Source organism: Trypanosoma equiperdum (genome assembly GCF_001457755.1).
Source record: "Trypanosoma equiperdum strain OVI genome assembly, contig: ctg_497, whole genome shotgun sequence".
Lineage (NCBI taxonomy): Eukaryota > Euglenozoa > Kinetoplastea > Trypanosomatida > Trypanosomatidae > Trypanosoma > Trypanosoma equiperdum.
Genome location: NW_027124417.1, coordinates 1296 through 23261, shown reverse-complemented (window position 1 = coordinate 23261; position 21966 = coordinate 1296). Strand labels below are relative to the sequence as shown.

Here is a 21966-nt window from a genome sequence, read left to right as displayed (position 1 = left end):
TTTTTTTTTCTTTTTTCTGGTGACCTAACGCCAATTTCCCCCACCATTTTGTTACCCCTTCCCCCACCCTTATAAATTAATATATAAATATATATCTATATCTATATATTTGTATTAAAAAATGTATTTTATACATATTTATGCGTAAGCTTTCCGTGTTCATCCGTACAAACCACCACAGACATATATAGATAGATAGATAGATCATGTTTCAATTGATCGCGCAAGAGGAACATAAATTGTAGGCAACAATGAAAGTAGGGATTTAATGGTTATAAGTGAATTAATAACCAAATAAATGAAAACCATATGAATAAATATGTATAAAATACATTTTTAAATACAAATATATATATTTATTTATAAGGGTGGCGCACATGGCTCAGAAGAGGCAAGTGAAGGAATGCCTCAAATGTACAACAAAAGGCCGACGTTGGGTGAATTGCGGGAGGAAAAACAAAAAAAAGGTTGAAAAGCGTAGAGACGATCAAAGCAGTTGGGTGACCATAAAGGCAAGAAAAAGTATATCATTAAATGATGTGCACAGTCAGACACACACACACACACACACACGCATGTGGACAGATGCATATATAAATATAAATAAATAAATATATATATATATACACAAAGGTAAACATACATGTCCGTACAACAATAATGATAGTGTTTATGATAATAATTAGTAATATCATAAAGGGAATCACCTCCAGCAACAATAATAAAAGGGGGAAGTGATACTGAAATTTGTGGTGGTAGCAAAGATGGTAAGTAACAAAAACAGCAACAATAAAAGTAACGATGCCGACCGCCTTCGACGTTATGAAATTGTGCCGAAAGTTACGAAGCAAATAAGAGCATTGCGCCACAGTGGTTAAAAATAAGTGAAAAAAAAAAGGAAGAAAGCAGAGATACGGTGCGAGCTGAATAAATATATTAATATATTAATATATATATATATATATTAATTAACTATATGACGGTCCATTCGAGAAAAATATACTTTCCTATTGTATTTATTTAATACACATTGAGACGCAAATGTACCATTTCTGTTATTTCTCTCCTTTCTTCTCTCAGTTTTTTAAAAATCCTGTCATTTTCTCCGTCCCCCTCCCCCCTCCTCTTCTTTTTTCCTTTCCGCACAGTAAACCTTCACGATTTCAAATAAATTGTGCATGTCGAAAAAAAAAACCAGCAAAATATAAATGGAAATGGGGCCGCCCGTAGTGCTGAGTTTTCTATATGACACAAATGTTTCTTCCCCTCATTTCCATTAAAAAAAATTTTTTTCCCACCCTTCCCGCAAAGACTCGGCCCTCTCTCTTTTTCTTTTTCTCATTTATTCGAACTATTTCACATTTCCCTCCGGTTGCTCACTCGCTTGCACCATTCTAGTGATGACTGTTTATTTATTTATAATAATTTTTTTTTTAATTACAAAAAAAAACATTCATTTATGTATATTTTAAAAAGGCTTTTGAAGGGGGCCGTCACAAATGATCAATGCAGTTTTCCCTTTTTTTTTAAAAAAAATCACTAAACAAAGGCAGAAAAACATTATTTTTTTTTTCCCCACTCGGTCCAGTAACTCCTCAATAAAAGTTCAGACGGATGGGGGCACACACTTTTCAACCGAGGAAAGTGAGTAGGGTTGGGGTTAGGGTTAGGAGGAGACAACCAAAAACAAAACTAAACAGGACAAAGGATCTTACAACTGAAAAAGAATAATACAAAACAAAACAATAACCGTGGCAAAAAGAATTATCCAAAACCTACAAGCACATAATTGTGAAGGACAGGGGGGAAAAAAAAAGGAAACAAACGAACAAAGACAAAGCACAGAAAAGGCTCACATTTGTTTCCCCCCTCCCTCATATCGGTCAAAGAATCGTTTCCATCTATTCGGCGACACCTTTCCTCCCAAACAGGTTGCGCCCCCTTTTTTTTTTCTTCCCCCCCTCCGCCCCCCTTTTTTTTTAAATACTTTCCCCTCCCCCGGAGTACAAAGCTGTTTTCACATTTTGCAATCTCCTTGTCTTCTTTTTTCTCGTTTTCGTAGATTTTACCTATTAAATTCACGAGTATTCGCACCTTTTTTTCTTTTCTTTTCTTTCCCCTCCCCTCTGCTCCGTGCCCCACCACCAATTTTGTGTTTGTTGTAACCATTTTAAGTACAAGGTCCATATGGAGCTGATTATGGCGAAGCGTCACATGATTAACATAACATTAATATGGCGACCTCCATCGGCAACTAATTCTCTGACCAATTATGTTTGCACTTAATGCACTTAATAAATTTAGTTGTCGGTTCATCCGCTGACCGGATCTGTAGTTCTCTCCATTCACATTCCCTTCCGTGACACTCCGGGCATTCAAAAAGTGAGGTGGTATGCAACAGCGACCGCTCGGTTTCTTCCAAGTTTCTTAGTTTCTCCGTAGTTCGGCGCTCTGCGTCCTCTTTTTCCTCTTGCGTCATTAGTTCCCAGCGACTGAGTTCGAGAAAATCCTTTCCACTCAGCTCCCCCATCGCCAGCCTGCGCCGTATTTCTGATAACCCCGGTTTACTCAAATGCTCCAAAAGATACATGCGGTCCTCCGATCTTGTTACCTCAGCGCATATTTTTTCCGCTACAGATCTGAGATTATCACTTCTAACACTAAAACTATGCGGATCCCCCGGTTGGAGAAGCAGCTTCTGCACCCGGTCAACAAACTGTGGTTGTGCCCCTCCTCCAATAGTAATTGGGTTGCCCACGCTTTCACTTGTTGACGGTGTTGCCACATCCCGTTCCTCCCTCGTTTGTGAACTGGAAATGGTTCCCCGTCTTTTGTTATGGCGTGCACCGCCGCTCCGCGCCGTCCCCCCTCTTTTTTTGGCTTCCTGCTCGTACTTGTTGTACTCTTCAATTGCTCTCACAGTTTCCTCCGGTAGTTTGGCTGTCCAAGCGGAGATGATACAAGTAGCCAGGCTCCTTTGTTCTTCTAGATCCTTTTTTGACAAGGCCCTTGAAACCGACACACCAATTTTTGTGCGCAAAAGCTGCCGGAGTGTAACACTGACGCTCGCAAGTTTCAAAAGCGTGCTGGTAAGCAGAGCCCCGTCGCAGTTATCAGTGGCTTCATCAATATCTTTTTTCCATTGCACCAGTGCGTCGTCCGATGCGGGGGATAAGTGAGAGCCGGTACTCCTCTGTCGCATCCGGCTCACCTCACGGCTGCGTTTGCCCCCTGCAGTTTGCTGAGTGGCATTGTTAAGCGAACCCGCTCGCCCGCTTGTCGAAAACGCCCTCTGTGATGTTCCCCTCGGCGCCGTATTTTTTGAATGAGTCGGCTCAAATCGCAATGCGTTGGACTCCTTGTCCTCCTCTGCGTTACGAATAGCTTGCAGAAGATCCTCATTGGCGGTGACGGCTTTCTCAGATGAGGGCTCAAAAAATGTAATGGCGGAGGAGTGGCTGTCAACATTTTTATAGGTGGCCTTATTTTGGGTTCCTGGATACGTGAGAACGGTAACCGTAGATGTGCCAGTTTCTGACGACCTTCCGTCAACTCCCTCCACACCGGTAACTGAAGTGACTTTTGCCGGCCACCACGTGTTAGCTCCAGTCTTTAGCCAGACACGGTCGTTAATATGAAATACTCTTTCTTGAAGCATCTTCTCCCCACAGTTTCCTTAGGCAAATAATGCTGTAAGTTTAAAGGAGTTTTTGCTTTCCTCCACCCTTTCTTTTCTTTCTTTCTTTCTCTCTCTTTCTTTCTATAAATAAATAAGGAAGTACCTTCCTCCCCGTTTGTTCTCCTTCTTGGCGAAAACCCCTCCCCCCACCGTGTGTATCGCAGCTCGGCGAATGGGTAAGTTCGGCGGCCTTTTTTTTTAAAAAAAACTATATATATATATATAGTTATGTATCGCTCGCCTTTCTCGCTTTCGCTTATATTCCACTAACCGCCTGATTGTTGTCGCCGCCTTTACTTGCCTTTTTTTTCTGGTTAACTGTGACACGGAAGTGCGGAAAACATTAAAGGAAAAGAAAAAAGAGAGGAAGAAAAAAAAAGAGAAGAGAAACACATGCTTGAAAATCATGTAGTTGTCCACTTGCTTACTTTTTTTTCTTTATTCTTCTAGTTTGCATACTCTGTTCATCTCACTTCGCGTCTGCAACGTGGTTTTACATCGTTAGAATTCTCCACTTTGTTGTTTTTTGCTTTTTTATTTTATTTTAAAATCCCCTCTTCCCCCTTTAACGACTACTTAACACCTTATTTGAATATGATAATGTACAACTCCTCGCAGGTTCTCCTCCCTTCTGTGAAGAACAACATTCTGATGTTTCCCTCACCAATGTAGTTTACTTGGACTAGACTTGCTCTTAATTGAATGGTCACAAATGTAAGCCGAATAAAACAAGATATCTGGAATATGCGGCACGCCAATAACAGTCAAAAAAAAAAAAAGAAAACTCGCGTGCAACGGGAGATCAACGGAGTCATTGCCACGCATGTCAAACGACCGTTTTGTTTTGCGTTTTTTTTTCTTTTACTAAACTGACTTTATTTTTTTTCTTCTTGGTTTTCCTCTTCTTCAATCTCTCCCCCCATCAAAATAGAACACTCACTTATGTCCCTTATTTTGAAATCATCCCTATGCCGTCTATTTATATCCGCTCTGTCATTTAGATAGATGTGCGTTATCCTTTAATTGAAGTTGTGAGGGGTTTATCATTTGGCTTGAAATAATAACTTCTTGCTGATTCATGAGGGCATTAGGCGTTGTTTTTCTGAGACACACAGTTATGAAGTGTAAATACAAAAAAAAAGGGGGGGAGGAAGGGGGAAGGGGGAAGAGATAAATACGGATGCAAATGCACTGCGACCATATGATACGATGGAAACAAAATACCCGAAAACATAATCATAAATATACATATACATATACATACGCACACTGGCACTTGGCGCAGCACAATCACCTTTCCTGAGAATCTCAGTTGTGCTTGAGCGTGTTTATCACGGCAGTTTGCGTCACTGTCCCGGTGGGTTCTCTCTTTCCTACCTTGTTATGATCTCACCCTCCCTCTTTTTTTTAAAAAAAATTATTATTTTTCTACACTTCATCATTCTGATTCGGTCACTGTGAGAAAATATTCATGTTGTCATTTCAGCCTTCTGTTTCCTTATATGGAAGTCGCAGTAAACTATAGGCGTTGATCGGGGTTGAGAGCGCGCGGAAAGACGAGGGAGGGAACATTATTTGTGTGAGAACTGGTGGAAGGAAAAGACAAATAAAAAAAAAAGAAGACATAGAAGTGAGCTCAAAGCGGAAGCGGATCAAAGACATAGAAAGACATACAAAGACAGTATGGTGATCATCTTCACAAGCCCAACTCTGGAAGGTTCCACTCAACCACGACAGGAAGATGCAAAACCATTTGGTTTCTCAGTGCATGTGCGAGGCGAGGTTACGGAGCCAACAGATGCAACAAATAACTTCACTTCACTTTTCTTCTTTTTGCACGTTCCCTTTCCATTTACTTGTGTGTGTGTGTGTTTTTTTTTTTATAAATTTTAAACTTCACCACTCCCTACTGTCACATCTTCAACGGCCTTTCCCATTCCCTTAACGCGTTCTAAAACCTGGTCAAATCATCCAATCGAGAGATCGCCTCAGCCTAACACACCAATTTCATACGCCTTCATCGGTACCTAAAAATGCGCTAACCGCATAAACGCTCACCCTCTTCACACAAGCGCACACAAAATAATAATAATAATATGAAATAATTCATCAACCGTTGCGGTGCTTGTCATTACAGATGTTTCTGCTGCACGTCAAGGTCACTTCACCAACAAAACGTCAACAGCAACATAACCAAATGCATGATCGAGTGTCAATCAATCAATCAATCAATCGCTAGTAGTTGGGATTTACCTTCGTTACCAGTGCTTCCACTAGTGGAGAATCCGGGTCGATTGGTGGAAAAATACTTTGCCTTCCCAACACTGTTCCAATGAGGAAAAGTACCACCAACTTCGTGAGGAAGCGAAGGTCCCAAATTAAATTCACTTTTGTGTACTGCGCGAAGTACTCGCCGGAGGTAATGTAGTGGCATTCGTCAAAGAAACGCACCACACGGTAGTGGAAAAGTTGTCTCTGTTCAGCCAAGTACCGTTTCGTACTGCTCACCGCTGCGTCAGTTCCGTTGGCGTTGTGTTCGCTGATGGTCTTTTGAATTCCCGCGTCTGTTAGTGCGGCAAGTTTCTTTGCAGAACGCGCTTGAACCTTACTGGCCGCATTGCATAACGGCGTCATGATCTTACAGGCAACGGCGCACTTCGTGGAAGACATAACTTATGAGAGTCGTTCAGCTCACACAATTGCTTCTCTGCTTACTTTTTTTTTTTTGGGGGGTGCGCTCTCTTTCCATGTATGTATACATATATATATATTTTAGAGGGAGGCCGTGGGGAAGGGAGGGAAAAATTGTTAGAATAAAGCAGGGAATATGACAGCAGTGAGAAGAGGCGAAGCAGCACAGAATTTATATATGCCAGTGTTGTAAGTGGTTTTACTATCGTCTCTCTACCAGTGTCGCCGCAGCACGTGGGGATTTAGACGGTTTGGGTAGAAGTAATAACACTGAGACAACGGAGAAGAACTTTGACTTAGCAGCGCTTCTGTTTTTTTTTCTTTTCTTTCGCTGTTGCATGTTTTGAGTGTATTCACACTCTTGTATGATTGCCGTTGCCGCTTGCCAGTTCTATAGAAAAACTCCCCCCACCATTTGTACTAAAATTAGCTGCTCTTTTCTTTCTTTTTTAAAAATTTGAAAGAGCGCTCATATGGTAGGGATGTTGTGAATGCAGAGATATCCAACGACAACATAATCATCATCCTCTTTTTTACTTACCCCAAATAAGAATTTTTATGGTAAAAATGCGTATAAACTCGGTAAGAGTAGGACTAAACACAAGGGGCCAAAAAAGTGGTATACTTCAAACGACCACATGTCAGGACGACGCTGACGGCACATTGAATCAGAAAGGGATGTACGCAAAACAAACATACTTTTCGCATTTAAATAATAAAAATTCCTTTCCCTTTCTCTTTTCTTCTTTTTTCTTTGATTTTCGTTTTTAACAACAAAAATGTGACTCCGTTTTGCGGATTCACTCATTTCCTCGTCCGTTTGAGCTACCTCTTCTTCTTTCCGTTACTAAACATACCATTTTATGAAAGTGCACAGCACATGACGAAGCACTACGTTTCTTTATGTTTCAACCTCTTCGCCAAGAGTGACCCTTCCCGAGGGCCAATGAGATTAGTCACCGTTCCAATGCCTTTTGTCCGTCCCTCTCTGAAAATAAGCTGTTGCCCAACTTTCATGAACTCCGGTCGGTATAAGAAGTGAAATCGCACAAGTGACCGGTCACCTGTGCGCAGAACCTCTTTTTCCACAAATACAATTCGTGCTGATTGCCGCACTGTGGTGGAATGAATGACTGGCTCATAGTTCACAAGGATGGTGGTAGAATGATAGAGAATAACAACATCGGCCTCAAACTGCCAGTACGCCTCTACTGGATGCTTAGGATCTGTGAGTATATTTCCCTTGCGGATTCCCCGACGCTTCTCCTTCTTGAGGCAAAAGGATGCATCGCAACCGGCTACTGCACGCTGCTGCTCCACTCCCTTAACGTGGATTGATTTAATTTGTACGGTACGGAATCCACCACTGGCATCTGGCCCTAATAGCACAGCATCATTGACATTAAAGACACCCTGCGTGACGATTCCACCTACAACTGTTCCCACGCCCGCCACAAAAAATGTGCTGTCGATCACCATCTCACGTGGGAGCTGGCGAGCGTTACGCCAATCCTTCCGCATTGGTAAAAGGTTTAAAAATCGCACTAATGATTGTAGACCCTCGCCACTGACGTTGCTAATTTCAAAGATGGGCGTGATGCGGTCGTTTCGAAGATTCTTAGCGGAAAGCACTACGTCATCTACACGACGCACGGGGTACGGCAGCTTTCTGACAGTGGGGACCTTGAGCAATTTGTGAACACTGGCAAGCGTCTCCTGCCGGATGTTTTCCGGTGTGGAGTCTATACGCGTGATAACGACAAAGAAAGGAATCTTCAAAGCAAGGCATAAAGCTACGTGCTCCTTTGTCATACGTTGGATACCGTTATTGGCGCTGATGACGACACAGGCATAATCGGGAATGTTACGCGTCATGCCAAGAACGGTCGTTTTCAAGTACCGCTCGTGTCCAGCGAGGTCATAAAGAGTAAGGACTTTTGAACTCTTTGCCGCAACCTCCTGCCCGAGCTGGTGTGAGTTAATGGTAACAGGTTTATTACCAATAGGACCATCACCACCACCACCACCACCGCCGCCGTCATTGGGAGTCTCCTCACCAAGACTTACACCGCCTAGAGAGTGCTTAGCACCTGCAACCACGTAATTCACCACTTCACCTGCTTCCGAGAAGCCCAAGTGGTTTTCACTCACGCTAGAAGTACGACCCGTCGCGGCCTCGTGCTTGTGTTTGAAAACAAACGCCCGCGCAGACCCACGACCATTATCGCGACAACCACGTGTCAGTACCGAAGTAAGCGTAGATTTACCGCTATCGACATTCCCACACATCGCAATACGCATTTCAATATGCTGCTCAACGGATGCACCCTGGCGCACCAGAAACTCCTGCGCAAATACCTTTGTTTTGGTGCCACTGTTACTTGTTTGCACTTCACGGGGTTCAGCTAATACGGGTGAGCAACCAACTCCAATACGTGCCGCAGAAGCCTTGAGCTCCCAAACGCGCTTCTGAAATTCTTCCATAGTTGTTCCCGATATGACAATGAAGCACTCACCTTGTCCTTCCTCCACACGTCCGGCGACAGCGGAGTCACTCAGATCTTCCACACCAATAACATTATTACCGCTCCCACCATCACCGGTACCATTCTGTGAACCCTTCTCTTTTTGAGTTACAGTAACTTTGTCCACCCTTCGGGATGCGGCTGCGTCAATACGAGTGGGATCGACGTGCTCCGATGGGCCGCAAGCTGACTGCAATTTCTTGCGGAGGCTGCACACTACAGCATCAAGAGTTTCTACGAGTTTTTCATTACTCTTCTTGGCGTTCAACGCTTGAAGAACAATATGAACATTTGAACCTATCAGAGAAGGCAGCTTTTGCTTGCCGTCACTCCCGCTATTGTTAGCCTTATCCGCATTCACCTGAGGATCACTAGTTTGTTTGTTTGTTTCATCTGCCAACTCCCGGAGCCGAGCAAATTCCGCTTTCGCTGACTCACTCTGGCCGTCCCAAAACAGTGCTACAACAAGAACTCGCATGGACGTCATCGGAACGCCATGTTTGCCGCTGTGATGAAACTCATTCAACACCCTGGTCAGGGCGTTTTGAAAGCATCCATTTCCCTCACTCCCTCCAGATGCGGCGCGTCCGTTGCTGTTGCTGTTGTTGTTGTTGCTGCTGCTTTTACCACAGGCTTCACTGACGTTATAAAGCATTGCGTGCACCACTGGGGGCATGAGATGCTTCTCCGCAACTTCCTTCAACCACTGCCCAACCGTCATGGCTTCAGGCTCCGATAGCACGAGGAAGAGAGCGGCTTCCCTGTCATGTGATCCGTCAGCCATGGGCAGTGCGAGTCAAATGCACTGGTCTCTTTCCCTTCGCTAGACAGTGGGATGAGAGGAGAGTTATACACACTCTAACAAGAGAAGAAAATAAAACAAAAGGTGGATTTCCTCACTTTACTCTTTTCTTTTTTTTTTTATTATTTATTTCTTCAGGTTTTATTTCTTGAGGTTCCTCTCCTCCACGTTTCCGCCTCCGGAAGAAACTGCCAGCTTGATAACTGAAGTTGTGAGAGAGTCAGAGGAAGAAATGGAGTACAAATGTGCGACAGCGAGTTACATAAAACGGTAGCAGGGAATGTGTCACCAAACGATGAGTTACATAAAGAAATAAAGAGGGTGTGAGTGAAAGTCGTAGACTGGAAGAAAAATAAAATAAAATAAAAATACGCCACTGCGCGGCCACTTGATGATGAGGGACCACCTCCACTAGCGGTTTCATAACATCGAACCCAAATGGGAAAGAGGAGAATAGGCAAATGCGAAGGGAGGATGCTGCTAATATCAACAGAAAGGAGGAGGAGAAAGAGGGAATGGGATAAAGGTTTGTATAGTGAAGGAAAGTGGTTGCGTAAGGTCGCACAATATAATATACGGATGTATATTTAGATGTATACATCTGTGTCTGGCATTCAGTTGAGTACACACACACAAACGAAAACAAAAAACGGTGTGTGCGACAGCATGTTCCCCATTACTTTCTCTCTTTTTTTCCTTGTCGAATGGGTAGAAGTGAAAAGTTTTAGGAAAAGAAAAAAAGAAGATGGGTAAATGCTTACAACGGGAAGCAGTTTTTTTTCTTTTGTATCGTGTTTATTTCCACTTCTCAACTGCCTGTTTAACCCATTCACGAGCGAAGGGGGGGGGTGGAAAATTGGAAAATAATTGAACAAACGACACATTTTGATAACACCATTTCCCTCGAGTGGTTCATCACAGCCAACAGCTGTACACATATCCCGTGCCCACATGCATGTCTCAAAGGGTAATACGATGCAAAAGCGAGAAAAATAGCAACGCCACAGAAAATAAAAAAGGAGGAAAACCCCTAATTGGAAGGGAAATAGATGGAACCAATGAAACAACAAACAAATAACGAAATTCCCCTTCCACTCTCCTTATTTTCACTGAAGAGGTGCTAATACAGTTGCCCACGTTATTCTTCATTTTCGCTGCAATCATCCCAGCATGTACTCCTCGCTAATGTGTGCTCGAAACTCATCTTTTTTTCAACGAACAAACAAACAACAACAACAACAAACACAAACACAAGCACAAGCAAACAAACAATTCCCACCCACTTGAGCCCCAGGGGGCCGCCCTATCCTATCCTATCTGTTCTTGCATCCACGCTTTTCCTACTAAGCTTTTCCCCCATATGGTGTAGCAAAACTCAGCGCCTTCACCTTGCCGCTTCCGTAACCAATTAAAAACGCCGGTTCACCCCATTGCTGCTGCTGCATTGCCGTTACAGACCCAAGATTGGCTTGACAACTACCATCAACAATAATCGCATGGTGCGTCACACTAACGATGTTACCGTGTGTGACCCCATCAGGCGGCAGACGGACTGCCCGCCACAGCGAAATACTGCCATCCTCATGCCCAGTTAGCAAAAGCTGCGTGCCGTATGCCCACTCCAATGTATTGTACGGAGTCACAGCAGTTATAGCCGCGGTGCATGATCCATCAAAACTGTGCACTGCTCCATGCAACTTTCCATTGCCCTGCATTGGTGTTTTAGTACCCTCCGTCGCAGAGAGAGAACCAACTCCGTAGCGATCACCGTTGGAATCGAATATTAACAAATGACGTCGTGTAACCACAATAGTGTTTGAAGTCAGAGGGTCGATTACGGAAGCTACCACACGTGAGTCATCTTCATCGACAAAAAGGTGACCAAGGGCGTGCACCACGTTAAGGCGGTGTAACATTACGACCCGTTCCTGCTGGACACACCAAACAATGGGGGCGTCATTTCCACTAACTGTGAAGCTAACCATTCGGCCGTACTTCGTGTCAATAGTGAGTCCTGCAATGGCGTGCATGTGATGACACAGCGTTGAGCTCAATGTCAACACTCCACTGTCCATGCTAGGCCTGAGACAATATATTGTGCCAGTTGTGGAACCAACAGCCACCAAAGTCTCCCGACAACATACGCAGGTACAGCTTATATTCGCGGACGGCTCCAGTAGAGTTGAGTATCGCATTGTTGAAAGAAGATCTCCACCTTTCAGGTCAATGTATATCATAGTATCTGCACCTAAGTCGAAGCAAATTAGATAATCTTCGTCATCCACAGGTATGAGGTACCTATAGCAACAAGCTATTTCTCCGCTACGCGTGGTGGCGAAACCAACGACAGGCTCCCGCTGAGTGTTGCAGAATGCCACAGCAGCGACTGGGAGTGTCATTAGGCTTCCAGGAGTGAGGTCCTTCAGGGTGAACCTTGACTGGCGCCCAGCAGCAACAAACTCCATCATCAAGTGTACTTTCGGGCTAGGGTCTCGAGCACCATGCAACTTTGAAGTTACTGTTCGCGAGGCAAAACTGCTGGTGGATGCAATAGAGTTGTTGCAAGCAAAAGAGGAGTTACTACCAGCAGTGTTCGTGCTGTTTTTGTAGCGATGGTCACCCTTCTTTGCTGTGCTGGAGGTACTCACGACTGTGAAAATGCCACTACTCAAGCTCGCAGTGGGATTACTTTCACTTGACCCGCTGACGAGCAGGCGCAAGTCGCTTTGTGGGGGATGGTGCTCCTGGAACAACTGCATGGGCGTTTGTCCGAAGTTGTCAACCTCCGCAACAATTACGTCGATGTCACGTGAGTTTTGGCTTTCTTTCAGCGCCTTCACAACCTCTTCACCGTACGTCATGCGCTGAAAGACGTTATGGCAGTCCACCGCCAGCTTTCCTCGCCGACAAACACCGAAAACAAGATCGATCCAATGGTGGATTGAGTGCGCAACGCGGTCGCTCTCCAGTATGTACCGCATCACCGCAGTGAAAACTTGTGCAGAGTCCTTTGCCCACGGCGGAAGCTTCACATCATCCACGGCAGTCCCGTCGGACTTTGTACCAAAGTTACAACGATTCATATTCACGAGGAACGAGCCGTCCAAAAAGAACTCAGGAGTTAGCTCCTTACAATCCGCCGGCCCATTAACACACGATTGGAATGAACCATCGATCGTGTCAAATAGTCGAGAAGCAACATCGAAATCCCCTCCTTGAAAGATACGAGCAAATGTTGTAAAGGGCTCCATGCGAATGAGATAATAAAGTACCCCACCGCTGGTGGAGTAATGCGTACCGTGGTGAAAGGGCTGCGTTAGTTCCATTGCGGCAACACCGCCATCGCCAAGTTGTTGTGCTACCTCCATCATTTGTTGGTATAAATCCTCTACACTTCTGCGCCGCTCCTTTGTTTGTGCCCCCATTGGTCGGGACAAGTCACGATACGTCGAATCCGAGCTGAGATCAAGTGTAGAAGATCTGTAGTCCGCAATAACCCAAGGGAAAATGGGGTATTGGTTGTAGTCGAGAATTGTACGGCCTGCGGCGCGGTTGAGGAAAAATAGGTACTCGAACGTAGAAACAGACCTCCCACCCCAACCTGCCAGCATGTTGCGCATATTTGAGATGCGTTTGCCATGGTCGTGAATGGTACACCGTTGTGTGCCGATGACTTCCTGTAGCACCTCAAGAAACTCGTCGCGGGCACGAGTGTTCATCGACTGTCGTGGATCCACGAGCGAAAGCATGAGCCCGTCACTGTACATAACGTCGAGAAACATGGCAGTGTCCTGGTGCATGTAGAGTCCTACTCGTATGCTTCGAATGTTTCTAACTAGGTAACACCAGTAGAGACTTTTGCACGGATGTCCTGTTGCTTGCCTAACGGATTGAGCCACTTTCGTGCCATCTTCGTGCTCTTCGTGTTCTCGCCGCCGCCGTCCCTTAGTTCCCCCATCTGTGAGGAACCGTTGCAGTTTGTTCGTCATAGATACTGCAAAACCTCGTGTGGTATTGTGAGACCGCTGCTTTTGACCCTTCTGCACACCTCCTTCGCCCCCACGTGAGGAGGCGTTCACTTCATCAGTTTCCTCATCGCAGTCTCCGCCAAGGTTATTGCTGCCGTTGCCCTCATAGTCGTACAGGAACACATCGCCCTTTTCAGTAATGCGCGAGAAGCAAAAAACCTTCACTGCCACATTTGTCACTAGAATGAGACACGGCGCCACATGTATGCCGTTGACACGGAACCCATTACTGATGTAACGCAACACCTCATTCGGTTCTAGGAGATGCTGCAGAAGAACCGCAGCGGAGGACGTTACCTTGCATCGTGGATCAATGAAAGGAACTGAACCGCAATCCACATACGGGCGACACCGAACCGCGACAGGTGGGATAAGGGCAGAAATGTGGCAGACCTGCGGCTCGCAGCTGCTGGTGTTGAGTATAGTGATGTGATCCTCGGCAGAGACACCCTTCATATCATCTGATTCAGCATTCGCAAAAAATGTACTCGCAGTCAATATTGTGGACCGCTTGTGCCTAGAATCGATACGAAAAGCTTCACTCAAATGAGAGTCACCACGACTAAGTGAACTACGCGGCACTGCTAGCCAGTGTAGCTGTGCGGGTTGTAAGCGTGCAATGGAACCGACTCGTGAAGAGAACCGCCCATTATATGCCTGCACCAATACTGCGACACTATACCCATTCGACAATTTCGCGGTAGAATTGTAGCTCTCGTTGAACAAGCGCATCTGGTTAACATAAAATGACCGTTTCTTCAAAAAATGATTCACTGCTAACTCCACTTTCATTTTAAGCCGCCCCGACATAACCGCCTTCAGTTTGGAGGTATTACTACTAATGTAAACGTCGAACGCCACGATAGCATTCGTCTCATCTTGCGAAAGTAATGCAGACACAAAGCCTTCGTAGATCGAGACTCGTGAAGCAAGTGAGTTCACGGTGACAGCTTTCTTTAGGTCCTTGCTTCCTTGGTAAACGAGTGCGATGCGCCGAAGGCACAATGTGATGACCTCTTTGCGCTTTCTGCTGTCCGGATTCATTGTGTCCTTGGATGATGGATCGTCGTAAACGCGCATCAAACTTCCGATCAAGCACGCCATCAACGGTTTCATAGGCCACGGTGAGTCTAGTACATGGGTAAGCATAGTGTGTATCAGCCCCATCTCCTCTAGACTCATTTCACTTACCGGCTTTCGATTAATGGCCGCGACACAAATCTTAACTATCTGCAGGCGAATTTCCAGCAAGTCTGAAAGATTCCAAGACACCCTCGCATACAGCAGGAGACGCACAAAGTATGGGGCAATGGTTGAGAGCTCAACTACATGAAAGGAGAGAAGATCCACCAGAAGATCATTGAAGGCACAGACATTGAAAGCGAATATATTCGAAATGATGCCCGCGTACGCTATGCCTCCATTCATTTCATTTTCCATGGGAACGCTGGCCGCGCACTCGTCGACCCTCTGTCCATTGTCAGCAAGCGACTCAGTTGATCTTGACAATGGTAACGATGACTTCATCCGCCCACCCGTTTCGGGGGGCAGCTGTAGTGCAGATTGCGTCTTGGGGCTTTTGCGTGTGGCGACCAGCTCCAGCACCTGATGCATGAAAAAATTGATGAGCACTGATGCCCCTTCTTCCTCGTTTGCCATGGTACCGGTGATTAGTATCAGCTGGAAAAGTAGATAACCGCAAGCACCATAGGAATAAGGATTAGCCGGCGCTGTCCTCGCGGGCATCGCTTGCAGCGACGATGCAACGATGTTGCTCAAAATGTCCACGGCAGGTTCCAGCAGAGAAGCAAGGGAATGCGATTGAAGGACATCCGGCCTCACAACAGATCCTATCGTCTCCGCCAATAGCAAATCCTCATTCCCTTCTTCCTCTTCTAGTTCACACCCATCCCTCTCCTCGAAACCAGTAAAACCCCTTGCAAACGGAGAAAAGCGTGTTTTTCTGATATCCAGCGACCGCACACTCTCAAAAGGATCGCTAATAAGCGTAGGCGGAGCGGCGTCACTTCTTTCGAGTGTTGATACTACGGTTCCGGACTGAGGCACATCATCGTGAGTATGAGTAGACTCAGATAACTCAGGAAGGTTTGTCAAAGGCAACGAAGGTGACATGTGGCACGGTAGAGCCACGTTCTCGACCTCACCGATACCGCTGAGCACATTCTCCTGGGGTGTTGGGGGCACTTTCCTTATTCCGCTTTCCATGGAAGAAGATGACCTGCAGCACTTGCCATTCTGCGTTTGGCAATCGTCTCCCTCGACAGATTCCTCGTATGCATCATCTTCATAAGCGTTGTCCTCGCTATCAGCGTACAGTGGTGTTTTCAAATCAAGAATGCCAAAAATACTGTCTGCAGCAGAACCCTTCTTTCCATCGGTATCCACTTCCTGTTTTTGTAATGCCGAAGTTTCCACGGCCCCCCTTAACCTCATTATTTCCCGGCAGCCGAAGTCGTGCATGGCGGATGCGAGCTCCCCACTTTTTGCCATTACATCCTCCTTCCGCAGAAACGATCCGAAAAAAGCAAGCGTCGCCACCTGAAACGGAGATCGCGTCATGAGAGCAAAAGCATTTGGTTGCATAGATATCTGCAACAATGTTTTCAGTATAAATAGTGTTCCACACATTTCCTCCTTTTGGGCTCTTCCTCTTGCTCCTCCTCCGTCGATCAGAAGGAAAGGGATGTCATTTCTGAGCAGTCGTGCGTACCGTGAACGCTGCACGCGGCGCCAAATGTAAGTGACGATGCCAACAACAATGAACGATGGTCGATGCCACAAACTCCTTGTCACTACCGGCAAAGAGGAATCCTTTGCCTGCGCCCAATGCTCGCTTGCACCTCCCGCAGCTTCTGGAAGATGTGTGTTACTCGAATCCCTTGAAAGCGTGGGGTTCCACCAGAGCGACGAGCAAGCGTCAGGGACAGCACCTGTTGGGCGATGCGATAGTCGTTTCACATAAATGCCTAACATCAACCGCGAGCACACCACGGCAAGGTGAAGGTACTTAAACAGTCGAAAGGAGCGAAGGAGGCGACGGCCCCCCACCTGTGATATAGGCCCCGGACGAAAGAGAAGGGGTCGTGTCAACGACGCACTCAAATGAAGCATTAGCAACCTGAAGAAAATTGGAGTTATGGCCGTGTCAGAATCGTGTAATGACGAACCCAGGGCGCTATCCAGCTGCAAATGCAGGGACTTGCTTGAGTGGAGTAAGTCCAAGAATCCATCGGCTCCCACGCTATGACCAAGAAGTAAAAGTAAAAGGTCCTCGCTGAAACTGTGTGGCTCCAGGGCGGTGGCTACGGTGGCTGGGTGTTGCATTACTTCCGCACGGAGCTCCTCGTTGAGCCGCAGCGCCCCAAGGAAGAGGTGTGTAGCGTACACAACGCAGGTAGTTTCTGCAAAGCGCGATACACATACGACGAACCAGTTGAGGTCCACGAGACGCGAAAAGACGGAAAGGAATGCGTCACTCACGCGACTACACTCGATGAGGCACCTCAGAATTGCTAAAGAGACGTTGTAGGCTGTTTTATGTGACGCTTGAATTTGTGTAAAACGAGCTCGCGGAAGTTTCAACCGCTGCTTTTGTTTGCTCTGCGCATCCACCTCTGCAGGTGTAAGGACGGCTGCTGCTGTCATGAATGAACTCACCAGGTTGGTTTCAAAGCCACACGCGATGATGATGTGCTTTAAATTAGAAATCACACGATTCAGGACGGTGAAGGGGAGCGACAGCCGGCTGTAAGACAAACTGTTGAGTATACCATCCACAAAGCGAAATGGGCGTATGTACTGCACGTTGTGATCAGCAAAACGGCAAGAGAAGACGTCAAACATTTTCCCCACGCGCTCTGTTACGTGCGTAGCGCTTTCGAGTGGCATCGCAGCGAGCAGCTCCATGTCTCCCAGTAAATGGTCAAAGACAAGACGATTTATAATAAAGGGATGAAATTCGTTGCCTGCCCGCACTTCCGCGGTAGCAAGATGCACCAGACTATCACAGACTGCTGGTGTGATTAGATGAGCTGAGCGACGAAGATAATAATGCAACATCGCGTAAGTGCGGAAGTCAGTTGCACTAGCATTTGCCGTGCAGCGCAAGGTTGTGCACAGGAGTGATGTATTTCGTTCAAGCTCAGCCGAGTCCTTTGATTTCCCTATCCAACGCAGTAAGTGCATAAGTCCACCTCGGTTACTGAAGAAACTCTTGTAATCGATCCAACAACGCGGTGGCTGAACGCATCCTCCAATTGCTTTAGCAGTGATCATAGAACAACCCTCCGCGCTACGGAACAATGTGTTCAAGAGCACTTGGCCGTCATCTACTTCGCATGGGCTGAAGTGCGCAACGCAATCCCCAACAGGGGAGACACTTCGTGACCCTGAAATCTCCCTTGGCACTTCACAGGGAAGGAGTTTACACACGCCTGCTTCATGACTCCTGCCAGCCAAGTGAGCTTCTACTTGGGGGGTTATAAGTTCTTCCTCCCACAAACTTATGTTTCCAATAGAATAGAGGGCGTTTGGCACTACCGTGTTGACGAGGCCAATGTGAATCAAAGCCTGCGACCCTGAGTGGAAGTAAGGCAGCGAACACGTACCGATCTTCATAGCGTTGAAGTACACACTGACAGTGTGAGCAACACTCATCACGATATGAAAATGTACCCACTCTCTGGGGGCAAGTCCCTTCAGCATTCCGGGTTCGCTCAACTGCACCGTTTTACCAGCGTACTCAATATGCACGCTCTCGCCCCCCAATAGAAATACGCATGTTGGTGAGCGCAGCGTCCCGTCAATTCCCACGAATTGAAAAATATTTACCCGAGGGTATATTTCTTCGAAGCGAAAACATGAAGCCATGGAGAACCCCTTCTTTGGCCACTCCCCAACAGTAATGACCACACCACCAGACCAACTGAACCGCATTTCACTACGCTCCGAAGCATTTGACAAAATAGGCGTCCAAAACGCCTTCAAATCTTCCGCATCACCGGAAGAAACTAGTGGCAACCGCTGCTCCGCTGAGGTGGCATCAAGCTCAAGGTATGGCACTAGTGACGCGTGCCCCATCTCTATTGCCCAGTCCAACAAAGCATCGCAGCGCACAACTGCGGTGGCGCGTAACACGTCCCGCACAGCGCGGAGTACATCATTTTCCAACTCCGAGGCATGCACATGCATATGGCGTAGCAGAGGTGGGAGCAACTCCATGAACACGGGTTTCCTTAGGCAGCAGTTCGGGTGGGGTAGTGACAACTGGCCGTAAGTATTCAACTTAGATGAGGCATTTCCAGCACTGTCATAGGTCGACATTGCCGCATCGAGAACTGCCTGCACGATGAATACGATGTGCTCCACGCTCTTAATGGAAGCAAGACTGCTGGAGAATACTTGTGCCAGGTTTGTATTTGAAAGGTGAGCGCCGAGACCGTAGACGGGCTCAGCTACTGAGAGGAAGCAGAACAGTTGGCGAATGAGTTGCTTGAACTGTTTCAATTGATTGGATATCTTCAGCACGCGCTCCATCACTACTATCACGGCATCTACACAATTGAATTTAAATAGCCACACCTGCCGTTCGTATTTGGCAGCAGCGGCAAGCCCGTCTGAGGTCAGCTGACTGGAAAGGAATGAAAGTAGGTCCAACAGTAGGGCGGGTGACGCCCCGCGAATAAGCTCCTCGAGAACTACATAAACCTCACTATGTGAAAGGCTACAAGAGAGGGATGCGGATCCTAATCTGGTCAACAGCTCACCCTTGGCTGACACAAGGTTGAGCAACATTTCCAATTCCCTCGCAGAAAGGAAGCGTGGATTCCTCTGTAGGAGAAGCGCCAACACGCCACGTAAGTGGACAACAATATCATCGCTCTCTTCCAGTTGCTGGTTCCCAGAAAGGCTGACCAGTTCACCTTTTCCGGAGCTGCTCGCACTCACACCACCATCATCCGCACCACTTCGATGTTCCCGCACTAATATCTGCTGAATAATTGATGTCTCACCGTCGTCCAAGATGTTTCGCAGAAGTTCCGGAAGAACCTCCTGCGAGCGTTTGATATTTGCTTCGTCGACGTTGAGTGCCAGAACGGTGTACCACAGAGCGGTAGCTTGGGACATTAAGCGCCGTGACAACTCCCTTTCCTCGTTGGATTCCATGGTGTCAAGATGTTTTAATAATAAGGGCGGGAGTTCTATGATGTCCGCGACGTCACAAGGACGCGGTTGCACGCGAAGTTTACCGTACAAGTGCAACAGTGCCGCGGTGACACGGTGTAACAATGTTAAGAGCACCAGTCTCTCTTCAGCCTCCATCGGTGTAGAAGTGGACTGCGACCGTCGTACGCATTTGAGTGACAATGAGAGAATGCACTGAACTACACAATGACCTTCCACCGCAACAAAGGCATCCTTGCTTCTCATTGTTATTTGTATTAGAGACTCCACAATATGCTCCGTCAATGAAGTCGACATGATGGCAGTCTCGAGTGCGTCCTTGAGTACTTGTGTGATGCTGCTAGTTATGGTGATGAATGGTTTATTGTTGTACCACCACGTGCTGTCCAACTCTGATCCTAGTTGTGAATTTTGCAAAGATTCTTCAGCACCACTGTTCCCCAAGAGACCCCCGAGTGACTCATCGCATGCGCCGCCATAAGATTTCGCCCAAAAAACGGATGGAGTACATTGAAGCGTGACAACCCTAAACAATGTCGGATCTGCGCTTAGTAACTCAGCGCAGTTCTCTAAGAGCTGCTTCAGACTTCCAGCCATATCATGCTTCAGTTGGTGCCGCAAAAATGCATCACGGCGAGCGCCAAGGGGTGTGGACGAGCTGCAACCTTTAGTAGAATGCAGCAACTTACACAGCCCCCTCCAAGCAGAAATTACATTCTCGTACATAGCGATCCGCACTTCCGGAGGTGCATTCACCGGCAAACCGTCTTTCCTTTCTGGCATGAGGGAGCGAGCGCTCAGTTCAATAATGAGACAGAGCGCTGTGATAACTGTGGGACTCTCGTATCCGGCTGCCATTTCCACAACGATAAGCGCAACCTCCAGTGCCTTTCTGTTGAGTTCGTCGTACACATTGCCACGACCCCTGGTGAGCAAATCAACCAACTCACCTTTCCCCAACCTCTCCAGTGACTCAGTATTTTGAAAAATCACAGGGAGTGCAAGAGATGGATCAGTTGGGGCTATTGAAACAGATGAAGTCAACATACCATTATCGTCCTGCAATGGCTTGTCATCGTACACATGTGGACGGATGAGCGAGTTGTGAGCAATACGAATACGGAGCCCATGAATCAAGTTGACAACAAGCGGCTTCGGCTCCGTATGCATGAGGGCACGAGCGCAATCAGCGCTAGTCATGGAGCATTCCTCCAATATACCTAAAATCTCACGCACGGTACAAACTAAAGATGAAGCAAGACCCGTCTGTTTCGCGTATGCGCGCTGCGCGGCACTGCAGAAATCCTGAAACACAGCTGTCATCCACCGGAAGTGTTGTTGATTAATCAATATGTCGTGCATGTGAATGCAAAGGTCATTTCCCGCATCGCTGTCGCCGTTCATTAATTTGGTACATCTGCTGGGCGTGCAAAACGCCCCGATGAAAGATAACACATGATCATTTCCAAGTGATGTTACTCTCTCGAGCAATGTCGCAGAGGACCTACTGTTCCCGTCATTAGTTAACCTTTGAGACGCGTAATTCAGTAGTCCCTCGCACAATCGATACAGTAAGCAGCATGCATCGCCAGAAACCTGTGAGAGGAGTTGCAACTTATTCTCCCGCATGATGCGCCATAATAGAGTTGCTGCTTCCTTCCAACCATTTCGTTCTTCCATTGAAATACCCGCAGCTGATGAGACTGTGCCTGACGAGGAGGTTTTATCATGCGAAGATTTCATCTCCTGCTCACGCCGACGACTATCTGCAACCTCTAACACACTAGCGGCGCTTTTGAAGAACTTCTGCGCTGTGGAGAGATCAACATCGCAACCATTATCCATTCCTCCGAAAACTTCTCTTTCTTATTTTCACTTTTATTTGCTTTCTCACCAGAATGAAAATATTATTCGACTTTCGTGTTATGTCGTTGTTCTATTTCTTTGCTTCCCGTCCAAATTCACTGTTTAGACGTACCAACGACTACTATACTAATTAATGTATTACTCCAACCTTCCTTCACTCGGCCCCAAACC

General features: G+C 46.5%; 4 protein-coding genes across 4 annotated transcripts; all 4 read right to left on the bottom strand.

Annotated features, from left to right (window-relative positions):
* Positions 1 to 2254: 2254 nt before the first annotated feature.
* TEOVI_000211000 (transcription elongation factor s-II, putative) lies at positions 2255 to 3658 on the bottom strand (the record flags this gene model as incomplete). The annotated part of the gene is made up of 1 exon (XM_067225232.1): positions 2255 to 3658. The coding sequence occupies one exon, from the start codon at positions 3656 to 3658 to the stop codon at positions 2255 to 2257; it is 1404 nt and encodes a 467-aa protein (XP_067081333.1).
* A 2256-nt stretch (positions 3659 to 5914) lies between these two features.
* Positions 5915 to 6349, bottom strand: TEOVI_000210900 (uncharacterized protein; the record flags this gene model as incomplete). Its single annotated transcript, XM_067225231.1, has 1 exon — positions 5915 to 6349. One exon carries the CDS (start codon positions 6347 to 6349, stop codon positions 5915 to 5917), a length of 435 nt encoding a protein of 144 aa, XP_067081332.1.
* A 912-nt stretch (positions 6350 to 7261) lies between these two features.
* Positions 7262 to 9679, bottom strand: TEOVI_000210800 (GTP-binding elongation factor Tu family, putative; the record flags this gene model as incomplete). The annotated part of the gene is made up of 1 exon (XM_067225230.1): positions 7262 to 9679. The coding sequence occupies one exon, from the start codon at positions 9677 to 9679 to the stop codon at positions 7262 to 7264; it is 2418 nt and encodes an 805-aa protein (XP_067081331.1).
* A 1361-nt stretch (positions 9680 to 11040) lies between these two features.
* Positions 11041 to 21774, bottom strand: TEOVI_000210700 (paraflagellar rod component, putative; the record flags this gene model as incomplete). Its single annotated transcript, XM_067225229.1, has 1 exon — positions 11041 to 21774. One exon carries the CDS (start codon positions 21772 to 21774, stop codon positions 11041 to 11043), a length of 10734 nt encoding a protein of 3577 aa, XP_067081330.1.
* Between the last annotated feature and the right edge of the window lie 192 nt (positions 21775 to 21966).